The sequence below is a fragment of the Anomalospiza imberbis genome, chromosome 9, assembly GCF_031753505.1.
Source record: "Anomalospiza imberbis isolate Cuckoo-Finch-1a 21T00152 chromosome 9, ASM3175350v1, whole genome shotgun sequence".
Classification (NCBI taxonomy): Eukaryota; Metazoa; Chordata; class Aves; order Passeriformes; family Viduidae; genus Anomalospiza; species Anomalospiza imberbis.
In genome coordinates, this window is record NC_089689.1 from 12,480,643 (window position 1) to 12,500,183 (window position 19,541).

Below are 19,541 nucleotides of genomic sequence, written 5' to 3' on the forward strand. Positions count from 1 at the left end.
AGAGAGCAGATTAATTTAGTAATTGCTTTCTTCCTGGGTAGTTATAGAGTTTTGAACATATACACTGCTTACTTTTCAAACTTGTGATAAATTTCTCTTCATTCTTGTAATAATTTTGTACTATAGACTTGACCTGAAAATTTATCCTCCTTTAAGTTAAATGTGCAAATCTTGTAGTAATCTTTAAATATATTTTTTATTTATTAATTTTCCAATTAATGAATTAGAAAAAGAAATTTAAAATAAATATTCCCATTAATAAATACAATATGCAGGATAAAGTGAAACAATTTTTATTAAATTGTCTGAGATCCTAAATTGTTGATAGATTATATTTGCTATGTAACAGTATATTTTGTGAAACCATGAGCTACAGCAGGATCCATATGCTGCCCTTAGAGATAAAATGAAAATCTCTTAATGCCACAAAAATTCAATAGTCATGGCACAAGGCAGCTGAGAGTGCAAGAAAGGCAAAGTCAGCAGCTGGACCTTGTTGCCATAGCAGGTGAATCAGTATAATAAAATGTAATAATAAACCACAGGGTGATGGGTTTATATCAGACACTTTAAATCAATAAGACAGAATTCCTAGAGTGCATTTCTTTTTAGTGGGAGATGTTTGTATTACATTCATTCAAATAATCTAGGAGACTCGGTGTAAGATGATTTGCTTAAAATCTTAATGAATTCATCCTCATACATCTTGGGAAGTTCCTGTGCCTGGACCCTGATGGTCTTGCAGATCCAAGTCACCATGCTGCTGAGATCCTGAGTACTGAAAGGCACTACAGAGGTAAGATTAATCTTGAGCTCATGAGCCTGTGAGAACTTAACTGGTTGATCCTTGATCCACAGAAGGATTCAACACTGCTTTTGAAACATTTATGTCTTCTTTATCTGTTGAAAGCTGTGGATTGCACAGAATTGTTCCCTTTCCCATGTGGATGCCCCAGCTTCCTAGTGAAAGCCCTGGCAGTAGGTGCATGATCATCTCACTTAGTCAATGGTGATTTCATTCAGCTCCAGGTTTGCCTGGAGCTGAGCTATTGAAAGAGAGCTGCCAGTATCCATTCCTCATGGCGTGGAGCTGACTATAGTAAGAAATAAAGTCAAAGAATGCAACATTTTTCCAACCAAGAGGGTCATTAAACCATTTGTTACTTATAATTTGGTATTCACATACAGTTCTTGGGAAATTTCAGGAGAGATCCTTGGCTAAGAAGTATCAGAATGTTGGAAGTCAGGTATTTCTCATACTAATTCAGTACAGACTTTTATCCTGCCTGAGAGCAATTTCAAACATGTGACACATTTCTCAAGTTGCCTCTTATCATGAGAGAGTAACATGGTCTGTGATAAAAGGTGACACAGCTATGAAAGTCATTCTTGCTCAGTTGTCTGTATCAGACTACAGGGGCCAAGGCTTTGATGCCTAGCCAAGTAATTGTCTGGGAAGGGGAAATAAATTCCAGTAACTCTCATCTTTCTTACCCTTGCTTGTTGAGAAAAATGTGGCTGCTTATGGTTTTTATCACTTAGCCACTCCTACTTTGTCATATTCCTTTTGTGGAAGTGTTAATAAACAAAGCAGTTAAGATGATACCTAACTGGGGAGAAAATAAGAGAGAAATAGTCCAAGTGACAAAGCAGCATGTTTTTTTATTTAGGGTAGAGCACATTCAAGAGACAAAAGTGGGGTGCCAGGCCCTTAATAGTGTTGCAGCTGGTTTCAAGCATTACTTGATTTATCAGTATGTGTACAGGCACACAAACATACATATTTCGCTACTGAAAAATGCTTTCTCTTGAATACATGTCATTTTGTCTTGATGGAAGTAAAAATTCATTCATTCCCAGTTGTTTCTATTTGGATGGTCAGTTTCTTCAGGACTTCAGTCCACTTCCAGACAGGGGAAGGTGACAAAATCTAGGTAAAAGAGAGATTTCATTTGTGTGTATCTTAAAAAAAAAATAAAATAAACTGAGCAATCCCTGTAATTCTTAACTATATGGAAGATTTAAAAATTATGAATCTTGAATCCTGCAAAGTTAATTAATTTAATTACTTTCTGACATCTGTGTAATATTTCTACCTGTTAGTGAGCCAGTGCACTCTGGGACAACAAAGATAGCATTTCTATAACACAAGGCAGCAAAAATACCCAGCCAAGCACAGTATTTCAGAATATAAACCATTGTAAGAGAATAAAAAGAATATATTCTGGAAGATAAATTGAAGGATAGTCCATTAGTAGCAGTGCAGTTTTCAGTAGCCTGTGTAGGAGAATCCAAGTTCTGCATTTCTTGCAGGTGGAATGGCCTGTTGTAGATCTTGCTTTCATCATTCACCTTTTACTTTCTTGGTCCATAGGGACATGCATGTACCTCATCACTGAAGAGCAGGAAGGACGTGGGAAACAGGGAAGTGACTGATGAACAAGTGTATTGCAGAGCTGCTGCTGGTGAGTAACAAGAAAGCTTGGTCAAAAAGTTCTCCAGCACTGTCTTGATAAACTTCTTTTGACCATATGAAATACAGGCCTTAATAAAGTACATAACAAGATTTAATTGTATTAGAATTTCCTGTGGAATGTTAGGGGAATTAACTTGCTTATATCCCTTCTTAAATGTTTTCATCTGCCTTTACCTTGCCATATCCTAAGTTCTAGCTATCATCTGCGTGTTGACCCAAAGCCCACTCTATTTTTTCACTCTGTCCATTTTGAGTGAGTTTTGTTTGGGGTTTTTTTGTTGTTTTCTCCAGTGAGAACAAATTATTTTGATATGCCTTGGTATATTCTGATCAAAATAAAAGTGAATCTGAAGTCTTACTTCAGAATTCCCAAAGAGATTTTGAATACTCCAAGGCTCATATTTGAATTTGACTCTTGTTATACACTAGATAATATTTCAGGAGGGAAACTTCTTTTTACCTGTGTCACTATGAAGACAACAGGAGCTCAGCTATCCAAACTAATAAAGTTTGTCTTGGAATGCAGAATTTGGTACTTGAAGTATGTGGATTTCAAGGTTATCCAACAGTTTCATTTTCAGATCCAGCACCATTAAAATCATACTTTCGGTTTTTTAGAAATAAAGTTTGGAATTTCCACAGCATGTTTTTTGCCAGTAACAGAAGACTAAGATAAAAAGTAGGGACTTTTATCTCTAGTGGCTTTTGTTTATTATGAGATGAAATTTTTGTTCTTTCTGTGAAGTGGACAATGTTTCTGAATAGAAGAAAATAAGAGAATAGCTATTCTGTAGTCTACTCAAGTTATCACACTTCTGTATTATTTTATCTGGCACCTTTGTGGATTCTGGTTGCCTTCAGACTAACCAGACAGGAAGTGTCCTAACTGAGAAGCTGGTGCCTCAGAAAGATAATGGAGGAAGTAGATGCATTTCTTTTTGCATATGGTATTTAAGAAATTCCAGAAAAGGGAAAGAAGCAGATGATAAAACTTTCTTAAGATGTTTCTTTTTCTTTTTCCTCTTTAATAGATGACAAGTTAGATGTGGAGTACAATTGTGAGGTGTGATGTGGGTTACAGGGTAATGCGTTGGTGTTCTTTTTGTAGTTAGGTACAAAGTTACAATTCCTGAAACAGACACAACCCTTTAAATAGATATGCATGTAGATCTCATCCTTCCCATCCGGAGATGAAAATTATAGGGAGTCAGTGATGCTCTCCTCCCCCTCTTGGGGCTATACAGAGGTTGTATTATTGTCAGGTGGTGAGAAAGCAGGTGGAGGGAGTCAGGAGAAGCAAAGTTTTGGGGAAGCTTTGGGAACCAAAAATCCAGGTGCTCCGAGGAAGAAGACAGTGTATAACCCATAGAGCAGGTTATTGAAGTTGCTGAGAACTGAAAATGTTGAGGCTGGCAGATCATTTTCTGCTTTATTAGCCATGTAATCAGCAGCTTTCATACATGTCCTCCAGCTTCATGCTTTTTCAGTTACTTTATCAAGATATGACCATATTAAAGGCACTACCTTGCATGTGGTGCCTGAAGGGCATTCCTTCTTTGCTGATGTGAGTTTTCCCTCTGAGATTAGTTCTCATTTGAGTTACAGCACAGTCCCCTGGCTCTTTTTCTTTAGGCATGATCATCCTGCAGAGGTATCAGACACTCTTTGCGTGGGGTGGAAGCTTTTCATCCCAGCTGCTTCTGTAAAGCATCTGAAACTCAGGCTTTCTTTACTCAGAGCCCCAGTGCACATCCCAAGAATATCTTTCCTGAGATGTGTGAGGGCTGCAGTTTGAATGGGGGACCTAAGTATGGACTTCCTGTAACACTTCTTTGATATGAGGCTAAAGAACTGTTGGGTCAGACTTTGCTGCATCCTATCACCAGAATGTCAGATCAGATGAGCTTCTTTGTACCTTCTTTTTTCTTGTATTTCCTCTGTCAGGAGGACAGAGGAAATGTCTCTCTCTTCACTATAGGTCCTTGGCCAAATATCACAAAACCAGTGGCGAAAGTTTTAAGAATCCAGATTCTGCAAAAGGTTAGCTTTCCAGTTTTCCCCTAATAGCCTCCATGAGACAGGAGGAAAAAATGCAGGAAAAAGTATATAAACATTGGATAAATAACATGTTGGATAATGTGCATTTTGTTCAAATAATTCATTACGGTTTCGAGAGCTTGTTATCTCCTTTGCTCAGAGGAAGCTAATACAGGTATTTAATAGGATTGCAGAAGTAGGAGCTAAAGCAAATGATTAGCACAGTTCTGAAATGGTTTCTTTTCTTAAATTCCAGACAAGTCTGATGTAAACTTTAGTTTCCTGAAGGACACTTGTGTTTTCTTATGCCAGGCCAAAAATTGTGTTCAGTATTTCCAAACTCAGTTTTGCAACACATAATGGTTTTATCTTTGTTTGTCCATCAAAGCCTTAGAAGTCTCTTTTGATTACTAGATGTACTGAAAAACATGTAGTTACATCGCAGTGCTTAATTCTTTCAATCTTTTTTGCCTTTAGTAATATTCTTGTAATACTTGTTTCATTCCAGTCCTCATTACACTCTGCATGTGTCAGGATTTCTTCCAGTTGGTACTATAATACTTATCTCACTGTGGATGTAGATGCATCCTCTATTTTTACTCCCAGCATCCTCCTCTGTGCTGTTTGAATAAAAAACTAGATTATCTGAACTCTCAAGGTCAAGTGCTAAAACTTGTCACCTGATCTCTGTTTGTTTACAGACAGAACAGACAGTTCTGAAAATAACCCTACTTGGTGCCCATCTTCCTATTTTCAGGTTGATGCTGAGGGTAGCAGGACCAACAGAAATGTACATATTCTATTTAAAATACATAGAATGCTTACATTTGAAGTTGTGTAAAGAGAAAGTTTTTTAAAACTTTTTAAAATTTTGGCAGATTTGTACTTCCTTTAGTAATATTTATTGGCTAACTCTGCTCTTGTCTGCTCTTGTCTGAGTTGAATTTGTCTGATCACTCAGTATAGTAGTCCCTCTGGTAAGGATCCAGCTCCAGTAAAGTTAATGGCAGCTGCCCAGTTTAATTTACTGAGACCAGGATCAGAGTTATTTCCTATTTCATGTTATCTGATGAAGGACTTGATTAAAACTTTCCCAGTATGCAGATATAGCCTCCTATGTTTAATTTTTTTTTTGTCTAGAAACTGATTTCCCAGAAACAAGGAAATACTGCCCTTTCTCCTTCAGCTTAGCTTCTGATGATTATTTAAGCAGTCCAAGCAGAAGAGTTTCATTTCTTGCTTTTCTCTGACTATGATTTAAAAGTAATTATTTGCAACTTAAGTGAGAGAGTACACTTTCCTTCAACAAGACCATTTTCTCTGCATTAAAATCACATTGTGTAGATGTGTTATTTCCTATCCTGGATAGCTCTTGGATTTTTGGATTTGATAGCAATACTTCCAGAACTGTAGTCTGCTTGCATTTTTTGACACTTAGGAGTGTTTTGTTCTTCCTCCTCCTTCTCCTTCTCCGCCTCCTTCTCTGCCGCTGTCTCCTTCTTCTCCTTTTCCTCCTCCTCTAACAAAAAAAAAAATTATGATGGTGATAACAAAAATAAAATATTATGATAAATCCCCTGTAGCAATTTCATTGAATTTTAGTTTTAGTGACTTTTGGTTAGGCATTTCTAGATGCTTCAGATTTCCCTGTTTTATTGCCTTCTGGGTAATTCTTGGATTGTCTTGGGGTGTTGTTATTATTATTATTATTATTATCCCCAGCTCCCTCAGCTGCTCCTGGTCAGACCTGTGCTCCAGCCCCTTTCCCAGCTCCGCTGCCCTTCCCCAGACGGGCTCCAGCCCCTCGGTGTCTCCCCTGAGGTGATGGGCCCACAGCTGGGCACAACTCTTGAGGTGTGGCCTCACCAGTGCTGAGTACAGGGGCACAATCACTGCTCCTGCTGGCCACACTATTCCTGATACAGGCCACGATGCCCCTGGCCTTCTTGGCCAAGTGGGCACACGCTGGCTCATGTTCAGCTGCTGTCAGTCAGCATCCCCAGGTCCCTTTTCCCACTGGGCAGCTTTCCAGCCACTCTTCCCCAAGCCTGTAGTGCTGTAGCCTCTTGTGAGCTAAGAGCAGGACCGGACACTTCATTGTATTGAACCTCAGACAATTGGCCTCAGTGAATTTATCCAGCCTGTCCAGACCCCTCTGTACTACCTGAGTTACTTAAGTAGTTGAATAAATAAAAAACTGAGACTTGGAAACCTTTATCCATTCTTTGCATTCACAGCATTTTCCAACTGAAAATTAAACACTGAAAATGTTATTTTACTTTTTTTCCTAACATTGCTGTCATATTAGCTAGCAAGAGTTGTCCTCAGAAATATTCCAAATTGGAATTGGAATACTGCAAAGTGGCATTGGGAATATTAATTAATTCCATTAATTTGAAGAGTATGAGCCTGATTCAAGATGATGAAGTCATATCTCCAGACTTCTGTTATCTGATGTATTTCTTCATTTTTAGAGATCAAAAATACTTAGGAACATGAGTAACAACACCTCTTGAGCTGGTAGCACAGTTTTCAAAGGAAATACTGAGTCATGTAATGTTATTTACAGAGCTGAGCATTGTTAGAACTGTTCTGAAGACTCAATCCCAACAAAAATGTTTTTGTTAAAAGCAAATCTGAATAACTTTTTATCTGAGATATAGTTGCATTCAATTACTTGGACTTACACACATTCTTTCATTTTATCAGTTGTTTGCAGGATCAGATCTGAAACAGATTTTTTCAAATGTAGTAAGCACTGTATTTACAAGTGTTACTATTAATTTTCTTGGGCTATCACAAAAGCAGCAGAGGGCGCTGAGCCAACGGACACCGCCCGATATGGGTCTCTTCCTCCCTGCTCTGGATTTTCCCGTCCAGGGATTTCCCACTCTGCACCAAGGAGAGAGAGCCTTTATAAAGAGCAAGCTGGAGCTCTTGCAATAAACTGTTGCAGAGCAGCAAGATCTCACAGCGCTTCTTCACAGAAAATAGAAAGTAAACTTTTGAATTTACTTTCTTTTCCCAGTAACAGCAACTACAAATGTTTAAAGAGATGGGAAGAACAAGCCAGGCTGTGCTAGTAATTTTGTGTGTGTTAAGGACTGGTAAGTTGGGGAAGGTAAGGGTTGGTGTTGTTTTATTTTTTTTAACTTTGTTAAGTGTAAACTGACCTAAAATTTGCTGTTTGATCTTTATTTCTCTTTTCTCCAGTTGCCTTTTCATTTCAGTGAATACAACTGTCAATTAAGTAGCTCTGTCAAAATGTCAGGAAGCTTTTTTTTGACATTTACTTTGAGCTTTTCTGTGCTCTGCAATGACTCAGTCATTTTCCTATTGAGTTTGCTAAAAGACAGTCTAGGAGACAACTGCAGTATTATCACTGGATGCTTGATTTTTTACTGTCATTCCTGACAGTAGCAGGCAAGTTTGGTACTAAGTGTCCTGTTGAAAGTGTTTCTGCTGTTGTCTTTGCTGTCTACCTGCTACCTGCTGCCTCTCCCCTCAAATGTTACAAAGTTTTGGAACCAGATTCACCTGACAAAAAAAGTTATATTGTGCCAATGCATTTATTTAAATTTGGTTGATGCCATTTTATACATGAAAACTGTCAGTCATCTGAGTCTGTATTGTATTTGACAAAAATAGCAATGTTTATGGGGTGTTTTGAATATGTAAATCACTGAATGGGCTTTATTAGTTTAACTTCCACACAGCTATAAAGTAAAGAAATGAAGCACAAAGACCTCATGTCACAGTAGAACATGAGAAGAAATAGGAAGATAAAAGTTGAGAAAACTGCTGAATTGATGTGTGTTTTCGCTTTTGTAGTTAAAGCTTTTGAAATGGAAATTATACCTGCTGAGAGAATTGTGGCACAGATTGGAGGCACACTCATGCTCACATGCAATACTACTGGCTGTGCATCACCAAGTTTTTCCTGGAGAACACAGATGGACAGCCCCCTTGGAGGAAAAGTCAGCAACCACAGGACATATTCTACATTGACTATGAATCCAGTTAGCATTGTGAATTCTCATTCTTATCTTTGTACTGTCATATGTGATGAGAGAGAGAAAAAGGAGAAGAGTGTCAAAGTTGAACTTTACTGTAAGTAAAAATGTAAAATTCTCTTTAAATAGTACATAATGATAGAAAACCCAATAGTTGTTTTAGATATTGTGGTTACCAGTTAACTTTTAATTCTAGGATAATGGGTGTTATAGCTCAACATATTCTTCCTTCTGAGATTCCTTTATATGTCTGTTCAGGACACTTTCTTAGACCTTTTCTGCTTAGCTTTCTGCATTGAAGATTGTATGTACTAGTATTATTTATTCTTATTTTGGTAATTCTTGAAAGCCAAAACATGTACTGCCTGAATGCATTCCCAGAGCTGGGGGAATAAAAATCAAAGCCTTTGTAATTTGCAGGAGAATAATTCAGTTGTCTAAACCTACCAACACAGAAAACAGAATAGCACTAGTGTATGGATTGCTCTGAATACCTATAGTTAAGCAGCTGTATCACTGCCTAGGTGCCATGCTGAATCTTACTAATCTTTTGTGGTCATGTTTCACAAATTTTACAAATAAACTTCCAGTTAGTATATGAACTACTTATAAAGGACCTGTAGGTCTTCAGATCAAGATATATCTTGTAATAATGTTGATAGAATGTCATGTTCTGAGCACCCCTAAACTCAAGATATTTAGTGTCTGGATCTTGCTCTTATGTTGACCCTACTGTTCATCTCTGCTAGTCTAAAGAAATTGATTTTATTCTTTTAGCTTTCCCCAGTGATCCTATCATTGAGATCAGCCCATCCTTAGTTGCTGGAGAACCAGCCACTGTCATCTGTAAAATTCCTGATGTGTATCCTTCTGATCACCTGGAAGTTTTCCTAAAGAAAGATGAACATGTTCTTCATGAGAAATATTTTCTGGAAGATGACAGCACAAATACAGAGACCAAAATTGTGACATATACATTTCATCCCATGGCTGAAGATGCTGGGAAAGAGATTACCTGTGTGGCCAGGCTACCAATTGATGATATGGATTTTGAGCCCAAAGAAAGAACATCCTCTCAGAAGCTTAATGCAAATTGTAAGTATTTTTGTACAAGGGCTTTGGCTAGTTTAGCTTTCAAAGTTGCAAGCAAAACATCATACTAAGTCTGGAAAAATTGTCCCACTGTGCTACTGGGATACATATTTTTCATTTTTTTCTTGGTGTTCTGTGACATGTACCTCGAGAAAGGCTAGTGTTAGAGATGTGCATGTCATTCTTCATTTACATACTGATCTTGTCTTCCTTTTGTTCTCTTACAGTTGGTCCACAAAATACTGCCATTACTGCATCTCCAGGCAACTCAGCAATGGAAGGAGACTCTCTGAACCTCACTTGTGTGACTCAGAGTAACCCATCAGCACAAATAGTTTGGAGTAAATATTTGGCTGAAGAAAGCATTCAGCATCTGATAAAAAACAATGTTCTTTCTATTCCCCGTGTCCATTTCAATGATTCAGGACTGTACATCTGTGAAGTAATTAATCTGGTAACTAATAAAACAGAGAAAGCAACTGTGGACATTATTATACAAGGTACAAATCTGTTTGAGTTTCACTTGTATTATCCAGTTCCTAACTGGCTGACCTCTGTTAGGTTGGAGGATGCTGAAGCACTGAAAATTAGGAAAATACGGGGCTTTCCTTGCTACCTATTCAGGATTGAGCTTCAATTTAAAGCTGTTCCTCATGCGCTGTAATTTTTCTTTCTATATTTAATTTTCAGCTAATTCTCTCAGTACTGCTGTTGTACGTGCACATTTCAATACATTTCCCCACAATGCAACACTAAAAGTCACAAAAGAGTCTGAGAAAGTGGTGGGGACACACACTGTTATTTCTGTAACATGCATACCAGTTTCACAGGGACATCAGTCTCCTTCTTTGAACTAGTAGTTTTAGTCATTAGTATTAAAATTAATAGGCATTTAATGGTAAAACTGTTTTGGGCATAATAATATTATTGTTGTTGTAATATTTTGTGATTGATTGATTGACTGCTACTGTTTTGACTGAGCCAAAAGTCTTAGATTGAGTCTGGGATCAAAACCAAAATAAACAGATCCTTGAGCTAGCAATTCCTGCTTTCTTAAAACCTTCTCCATCTTTTGTACCTTTGCGTTACTCTAACAGCCTTTTCTTTTGTCATGCAGGTGCTCCAGTCATTACAAAACTCTCAATTGAACCTTCTACAACAGTTCAGGAAGGAGAAAATGTTTCCATACAATGTTCTGCTGAAAGTAACCCTCCTCCCAAGATTATTTTAAGGAGAAAATCTGACAATGCAGACATAGAGTCTTACAGTGCCAGGAGTATTCTTCATCTTCCATCTGTGATGTTCCAAAATGGAGGAGACTATGAATGTGTAGCAGAAAATAAGTTTGGGAACAGTAAAAGTGAAATCACACTTAATGTGAAATGTAAGTATGTGTAATGTTTTCCCAGTCATTTAAAAATAATTAGTTAGTTCTTCAGTGATAAATATAACCATCAAATTAAACGAAACCCTGTGAGAACAAAGAATCGTCATAGTCCTCTGCTTTTCCCTAAGAAAGGAGCAGTGCTGATGAACAAAACAAAGTCACGAAATCTTTAATGTGATGACAGTCTTTAGTTCAGATTTGAATGAGTGAGAAACTGATCTACATGGTTAGAAGTATTTGGTTAGAATGTCTAGGCCATGGAGGGTTTGTACAGAAACTCTGATACCATGTGCTTTACTTTTGTTTTGAGAATGAAAAAGAAATCATCTTTGTGACAATCTAGTATCCAATAAGATGTGTTGGATCCATCTCTAAAAAAATCCAGTGATGACTAATTATAGGACTCTTCCTTTCAGATGGACCAAAGAATACAATGATCACTGTTTTCCCTACTGCTGCTCTTAAAGAAGGAGAAACTGTGACAATGAAATGTACTAGTTCTGGTAATCCAGCTCCTGTGATCTCCTGGAAGAAAAAGAAGGCCACCGGAGAGTCTGAGAAAATTTCTAAAAATGCAACTATAACTATACAGAACTTGAAAAGTCAAGATCTGGGGCTTTATGAATGTGAAGCTTATAATCAATTCGGCAAGGAAGAAAAAGCTGTGAAATTATATATTCAAGGTTTGTAGAACAAGACAGAAAACAAGTTTTTTGGTTTATGTGTTTTAGGTCCAGATCTTCTTCTTGAAGAATGAGGTAATTGTGTCTTTGATGTCAATGGAGTTAAAAGGTGGCTCTAATGTCACTAAGTGATTTAGGAAGCTTTAAACAATGAAGCGTGAAGTCTGCCTTAATACAGATAGATTGTGAAAAGTTCCTTAGTCATGGGGCTTCCATCACTCCTTCCAACTGACAAGTGAATGCAAGAGGGAAAGAAGGTATGCAGTGCCTGGAAGGAAATATCCTTCTAAGCAGGCCTCAGTGGATAGCTGCATAGGAAAGATTCAAGGAGACAGTATATGCTGAAGCTGCTCTATGGAAGCAGCTGCTTACTTCTTCCCTAAGCTTCAACTCTGTTTCCTGCTCTTACAAGCTGCATTTAAGCAGCTTGACAACAAGAAATGCTGATTCCTCAATTTAGACGGAATGATAGCGAAGTTTCATTTTCAATAGTAATAAGACTTCTCTGCTTTAGCTCTGCTGCTTCTGCCTATTGCATAGCAACAGTGTCTTGCTTAGGGATCACTTCTGCCACCAATTCAGCTCTCTTCCCTGTTCTTTACTATTTTTATAGCTGCACCAAAAAATACACTTTTGATTTCCCCTTCAAGCAAAGCGAAACAAGGACAAAGTGTTACTATTCCTTGCATATCTGCAGATGTTACATCTCTTAGGACTAGTCTGTAAAAGAAAGTCGATGATGGGTTCACAACCCTTGAAGCAGTAGATAGCAAATATACCACAGGCAGGGCTCGGCTAAGGGATGCAGGAGAATGCACATGCATACCATTGATGAACTGGGGGAGCAGTCTCAGCACATAGTACTTATGTCAAAGGTTAGTTAATATAACTGCTGTGCAGAGTTCATACTAGGATTTGTTTTACACAGAGTGACATCTTCAGTTTAATTAAGAATGGATTGTCTTTTAAAAAATTGACATGAGTTGCACAGGTTCTTGTCATAAGTGATAGGGTCTTAGTGCTAATGAAAACTTCTATCCAAAATAGCAGATACATAAAATAATTGCTGCTTCAAATTTTTTTGTATTTCCACTTCACCTTTTGAAAACAGGATATAAAATTACGGAACCTTGTGAAAAAGAAAATACAGTTCTAGGACTCCTTTCTTTGCCTTTTCTATTTCTTTTCTGTTGAAAGAGGACATCAGCCTCTGGGTTTGTTGGTCTGTGCCCTTTCATGAACTCAAACAAATAAACCGTGAATTTGAAATAAGAAAAGAAGAAGAGGCTCCATATAATGTAAAAGTTATGCAACATACTCTATCAATTGATAAAATGTTCTTTTTGCCAGCTGCTGTTGGCTTCAGTGGATAGCTGGTGACAGAGCAGTGTCTAAAGCTACAGTCTCAACTACTACAGTGGGCCCATTAACTGGATTAGTATTTTGCATGTAAAAGCTGCTGATGCCTCATGAGTTTTGCTTCTGTTTTTGCTAAATCCTACCTTGAATTTCTTTTCAGTTCCTCACCAAAATATTACTGTGTTATATCCATCAGAAAATGTTAAAGAAGTAGAAAATATCACTGTTACATATAGCACATACACCCTCAGAGATGGTCCTGAAAAAAAGTCCTTCAGGAGAAATTATTCTGCTGTCAGTAAATGGAAATTTTATACTCTGCAGTGTCACCAAAAATTATACAGGCATATATGTCCTTCATATTTTCAGTAAGGTTGGAACTGTCCAGATGTAGAGATAGCTGTTGTATGTAGCTGGGTCTATTGCCTTAAACCTACTTTGTACTTTTTAGTGAAATTTGTGTCAAGGTGAGCACAACTAGTTCATAGCTGAGCCTTGCATGACAGTACTGTGGTTAACCTGAAAAAAAAAAAAAAAGCCTCACCCAAAATCAAACCAAACAACCTGGTCAGAATAAGCTGTATTTTAACCTCCTTTCAGTGTGCGTGTCATTGTCTCTCTTACCTGAGTTGGTGTGGTAGCTTTAAGGATAGGGCCACAAAAAGGTGATCCCCGGCTGCATTTCTGTCCACATGCATGGACAGTGAGACTAATCCAGGGAAGGTTGTGTTTCACAAAAAATATAACTATTTAGCTTTTAAAACATGGTCTTCCCCTTGAAGGATGAATTTCAGGAGGTTGAAACATACCCAAATGTTTGCTGGGTATAATATGTGGTATTGCTCTTGCATTCTTTGTGAATTTCATGGTATTCTTCATTGTAGACCATATCAGATAGGTTTGAACTTGCATGGACCAATTCAAGATCAAGATAGTGGCTAGAAATTAAAGTATGTAATATGAAGTTCTAAAGAAAAGAATGTAAGGAAAACACAAAAAGTATGCTTTGTGCATGAAAACAGAAATATGTTTCAAATGAAGGTCATTAATGACACTGTTTTTACAGTGATGCCCATGTATCTGTTTCCAACAATATTTACACATTTTTTCTCCTTTTGTCTCCATTTTCAGCAAGATTGGAAGAACCAGATCAGATGATACCATTGATTATTGCATTCTCATCTGTAGCAGCAGTAGCGGTACCTGCAGCTGCAATTTTGATCTATGTGTCAAGACAAGCAAAGATCAATGGATCCTACAGTCTTGTGAAAGCACTCAGGTTGAAAGTGTGATCATGTGAATATAAGTCTTTAGTTGATAATAAGCACATTTATTTATTGCTGTGACTGGTTCTACTCTTCAGTAACATATGGTAACAAACAAGTGACTTAAGAACAGCACAACATGATAGCAAATGGGTTTATTTTCCTGTTTTGATAAGTGTTTTGGTATTTAAATTAAAGGAAGAGCTAGAATCCTAAACTAGAAATTGGTAAATAATTTCTGTGTTGAAGCATTCTGAACAAAGACTTCTGTGGAGAACTAGGTTTGTACATAGTGTATAATTTGTGTTACGAATATGTTCAACTAAATATCAGTTTGTAAAACTGAAGTCTAATTGCAACTGTACAGAGAAATTTTGTTAATTCAAAGATATAAATCAATATTGCTTGAGCTGATCAGGTGATTTTTATTTTGTATTATTCTGCAGCATGAATGTTTTTTAGTATAATTTGTCTGGTTGTGGTAATGTTTGGAAAATGTTCTCTTTTCACTGATATTGCCATAAACTCTGTACCTTCAATGAAGTTACACAATCACTGGCCTATGCATTTCTAACAAATTTAAACTAATTTAAGCCTTTCAGGCTCATTTGCAAAACATTTTATTTTAAATATTATTTTAAAAATGTCTGGGGTTATAATCTAGTACGTTCTAGGACTGCTAAGGTATTCTTGCTGGCTTTAATCATTCTCAGATCAATATCAGAATTCCGTTATTTTGTAATGAGCCAAATCAGACCTTTCTTGTAAAATATGAAGGGATTGTAAAAATGCTTTACAGATTTCCACTGCAAAATAAAACTATGAGTACATTTCTTTGACTAAATCCCCCTAGTGATGCATGTTTAAGATTATGCCAGAATACACATTTCTGTGGAAGGAAGTTGTCCTTGGCAGCAGCAGTTGTGGGTGTCATGGGAAAGACACAAACAAGGCCGGCAGCCTCAAGGCATAGGCAGGGGGCACAGGCAAAATCTGTGCACCTCGGCGGTGGTGGGTGAGTTGTTTCCTGAAGAAATTCCCTTCCCAAGCTCCTCTCTGTGAAAATCTAAACCACGTGCTTGACAATTTTCCTTTTAACAGAGAGCCGGTGTTTGCATGCTTCTCTCTGGTTAGTGCCTATTTCACCACACACTTTCCAGAGCTGGCAAAATGGCTGTGAAAATAGTGAACTTCTGGTGCAGAAGCAAAGATGGAGGGAAGGAGAGGTGGAATTTGATAGTATTCCTCCTTACCTCCCTTCTCCTGACCAGCAGTGGTGCTTTGACTGATCTGGGTGCTGATGTTCACCACTGAAGACAAAGTTGTGGGAGGTGCAGACTCTGTGGCTGAAATGTTGAAATGCTGATGCACTGTGGCCTGATCCACTGTGCTAGGCAAGGAAGGTGGGCCTGGCTCCTCCAAACTTGCACACAAGAAGTTCAAGCAGAGATATGTGCAAAGAATATGTCTTTACCTTATACACATGGTGACAATTGCTGCCAACAGCAATGCAAATGCAGGTGCTAGCTCTGGGATGAGGCTAGCTCTGGGATGAGGCAGTGGTGCACATCTCCCATATTTTTTCATAGTGTGTTCAGCAGTATTTTGTGCACAGTAAATCAGTTCATCCAGTCTATCTAGATTGGAAAGGGAGGCTTGGAAAGTGGGGGTGTAGCAGAAAAATGGGAGAGCAATGTGGACTTGGCTTGGAGAAATGTGAGCATGCAGTAGGAGGGTGAAGAAAAGATTGAAGACAGAGGAGGAGGAGAGCTTTGACAGGCCCATGACATAAATTTCTTGGAGGTGGTGCCAGGCATATTTATTCAGAATAATGTCAGGCCTGTCTCAGTGCTGTCTTGTGAATAAACCAGAAAGTATGATTTTTTTCCACTGTGCAAAACTTTGGTGCACACACATTTTGCCTAATCGGTGAGGTTCTGGTGTCTGTTGCAGGAAGGACAGCTAGGAAAGATACAGGGGAGGACTGGAAAACGAGGCAAATGAAAATGCCTGGGACTTTCCAGTTTGGAGAGAGAATGCTGAAGGAGGAGGGGTTCTGACTGATGTTTTCCAAATTGTGAAAGCAGTTGATAGCAAACAACAGATGCAAAACTGTTTGCTAAATCATGCAATACCAGAACTACAGGATATGCAAACTAAAGAGAAAGTGTTTTAATAAAAATAATAGAACAGTACTTTTTTTGCAGGGTGAATGTTAATCTACTGAAAACTGCTGCAGAAGGGTCAGGGGGATAACAATATCAATTGGTTCCAAAGCAGAATGGAAAAAATAATGGTCTAAAGGTCCATAAAAAACCCAAAAGGGAGTAGACAGAAATGTATTGTACAACATTCCTTATTCAATGGCCATTGATGCTGAGCAATCCTCAGGATATATACCAGAGAAAGTGGCCAGTGTAGGACATCCTGAAATAGTGTCTTTCACTGCTGTAGACATCCTGGGGTTGGTGTGTTACTGGTGAGACCCACCAAGGTATGCCTTGCCTTCTTACTCCTCCTCTGAGCAGCCTTGGGCCAGACCTTGCAGAAGGGGCATAAAAGTGTGCTGGTTTTCCCCCTCCTGTGGACTGAAAAGATGAAAGATGAGTGGGAGAGAAATAGGAGCTACCTTGCAACAGTGCTTTGGTGCTTGAGTAGTCTTTACTGGAAATTCCTCCACAGGTTTTCAGTATTCTTTCATCTGTTGGTTTTGTCAGTACTTCTGATACAGATAGAGATGTTAATGTCCACGTGGCTTGTCTGCCCTCTCAGGACCTCCATTAAGGTATTAAGTGACTTAAGTCAATAGGAATTGCCCCTTGATTTCAACAGGGCCAACTTCCCCCCCAGAAATATTAAGTGAATGGACAGAACTTCTAGTGCCCATTTTAGGAGAGGTTGCTCTTGTGTTGGCAGTGAGCTTCCCAGCAGTGAAATCACAAAGAAGGTCTTGCCAGGGGATTTCCTGCCCTACTGTCTGACTCTCGGTATTTTCCAGAGAACTTCATGATATCAGTACAAGCTTGTCCTAGGAAGGTTTAAAGTTCACAGTCAAATAACTTCTCTTTTTATTTAAAACTACAGAAGGAATATTGCTTCTCCTTATACAGTTTCTCATCAAGCAACTTGCAGAGCCTCTGCCCTGGCAAAAAGTCATGAACAGCAGCTCCAGCCCAGCAAGTGTTTTCAGAGCTGCCTGGAGGTCTAGGTAAGAATCCCTGCCACAGGGCCTGTCTTTATGATTAAGAAAGTGATCTGTAAAGCAAAGAGCTGACAGGCCTTCTCAGGTTTTCTCTATAAAGTCATTTCACACATTATAGATTTGCATTTTCCCCTGTCAGATCTTTGCTCAAGCATAACTTTGTCTTTTCCTCTTCAGGAGTTTAGCCCAAAAATACAACTGGGCGATGCTCATATGAGTCCGGATTTTAACAGGTGGTTGCAAATTCTCACTCCCTGAAGTCAGTTCAGGATGTATTCTTTCATGAAAAGCTCAAACAGGAAAAGATACATATTTTAAATATCTCCAAGAATGCTTTCAAATAATTTTTTAGGTATACTGAAGGGGACAGTTAATACATGCCATGAGAGAGGTGCTGTTATGTGCTGGAGATAACACTGGTGGCCTTGCATTTGAAGAGGCAGGCTCCTCCCTGTTTTTGGGGACTAGCAGGGCCTGATCAGGATATTTAAGGCCAAATGATGATCTGGTGTCTCTGAATGGGGCAGGCCATTCAGCTCCATGGACTTGCTGCTGTGCTGGACCACATGAATTCCTTAATCAGCATGTGTTTCCCTGTAAGGGATCTGATCTGGAAGTTCCTCACAGAGAGTATGCAATTGTCCTTGGTTATCAGTGGTGCCCTGCCTGTGATATATACATGGCCTACTTCCTAATCCAATTTTTCTCTCCTTTTACACCATTCTCCCCTAATGATAATTGCATGCTGTAATCAAGTCATCTCTTATTTCTTTGATAAACTAAAGACATAGGGCTGTTGGAAGCCTACATTTATCAGGCCTTTTCTACAGCAGTAAATAATCCTTGTAGTTTCTTCTAAATCCCCTCCAGAACTACAAATACCTTTTAACATGAGGCAAAAAAATTTGTCAAACCAACCAGTCTGAATTTTACCTAGACCATTCAACTTAGCAATCAAAACCTGACAGAGTTTTTGACACTATACTCAGTTTGAAGGCCACTTCACATTTAAGAAAGAAGTGAGAGAAGTGGTTATATCAGGGAAACTCCCTCTCTTGTTCCATTGCCTGTTGTGAAGCTCAACAGTCTTTAAGCCTCACAATCTTTTGGGATCCACATGCTACATATCCTGCCACCAAAGCAGTGCAAGTTATGTTACCAGAAATATGGAAATTCATGTGAAAAGAGTGATGTGCTTTGCTGTTAGTTCCCAGGCATCTTAGTAGTGTTTTGTTCCAAGTGCCCACCAGGCACAAAAGTGGGGGACCTCCTGCCTGTCCCTCTGCCCTTCTCACCTGAGGATTCCTTCTGGTGCAGCTGAAGTACACAGAATAGCCAAATGTGTGGATGTGAGATACAGGGCTGGGAAGTTCCCCTTGTTTATGAGGTCCTTGGTTCCTCTCAGTGGTTCTGCTATGTTTAAAGTTCATTGCAAATGAAACAAGAGAAACAGTTTTTTGACAGGTTGAAAATTTACCCTTTAAGGGCACCTTTTACTTTTTGCAATGCAAAGAAATTGGGATATTTAAATCTGAAGATTATTTTTTTTCAAAAGGCAAACATATATTTTATAAATAGATGTGATAGGGGGGTCTGGGACTCAGTGCTTATGTGACTTGAAGGAGGGCAACAATCACTTTTTTTTTTAAATTGCAGTAATAAACACTATATCCATGTGTTAAAAGAGACAGGAGCATATGTAGAAAGTAAGATCATTTACTGTAATCCTCTTTGTTATGCTTGGCTGTAAAAACTAAAATGTTCTGTCCTAATGCTGCTGGTTTTTTCTCTTAAATATTTTTTCTTTCCTTTTTGAATGAGAGGCATATATGGGACATCTGTTCTCAGCAGCTGAAAGAAATGGTGGCATATGATGTTCCAACACAGATGTCATGTCTTGAACACTCCCACGTATTTCCAACTGTTATATTTCATGTTGTTCTTTCGTATTTATTGGAGATTTCCAGTAATGGAGACTATCAGTTTTTACAGTGATGTAACTTTGAGACACTGTTACCAGTTGAGCC

At 38.4% G+C, this 19,541-nt stretch overlaps 1 protein-coding gene across 4 annotated transcripts; it reads left to right on the top strand.

The window, feature by feature from the left end:
• Window positions 1-602: 602 nt before the first annotated feature.
• VCAM1 (vascular cell adhesion molecule 1) lies at window positions 603-15,156 on the top strand. 4 transcript variants are annotated; one of them, XM_068199698.1, is made up of 9 exons: window positions 603-796; window positions 2,375-2,465; window positions 7,223-7,620; window positions 8,345-8,623; window positions 9,304-9,621; window positions 9,846-10,118; window positions 10,736-11,002; window positions 11,422-11,688; window positions 14,179-15,156. In XM_068199698.1, the coding sequence occupies exons 3-9, from the start codon at window positions 7,557-7,559 to the stop codon at window positions 14,337-14,339; spliced, it is 1,629 nt and encodes a 542-aa protein (XP_068055799.1). In that variant the 5' UTR covers window positions 603-796; window positions 2,375-2,465; window positions 7,223-7,556; the 3' UTR covers window positions 14,340-15,156. The 4 variants fall into 4 exon arrangements, with proteins under 4 accessions (XP_068055799.1, XP_068055801.1, XP_068055800.1 ...); XM_068199699.1 differs by lacking the exon at window positions 603-796 and having other exon boundaries at window positions 1,662-2,465; XM_068199700.1 differs by lacking the exons at window positions 603-796; window positions 7,223-7,620 and having other exon boundaries at window positions 1,656-2,465.
• The last annotated feature ends 4,385 nt before the right edge of the window (window positions 15,157-19,541 follow it).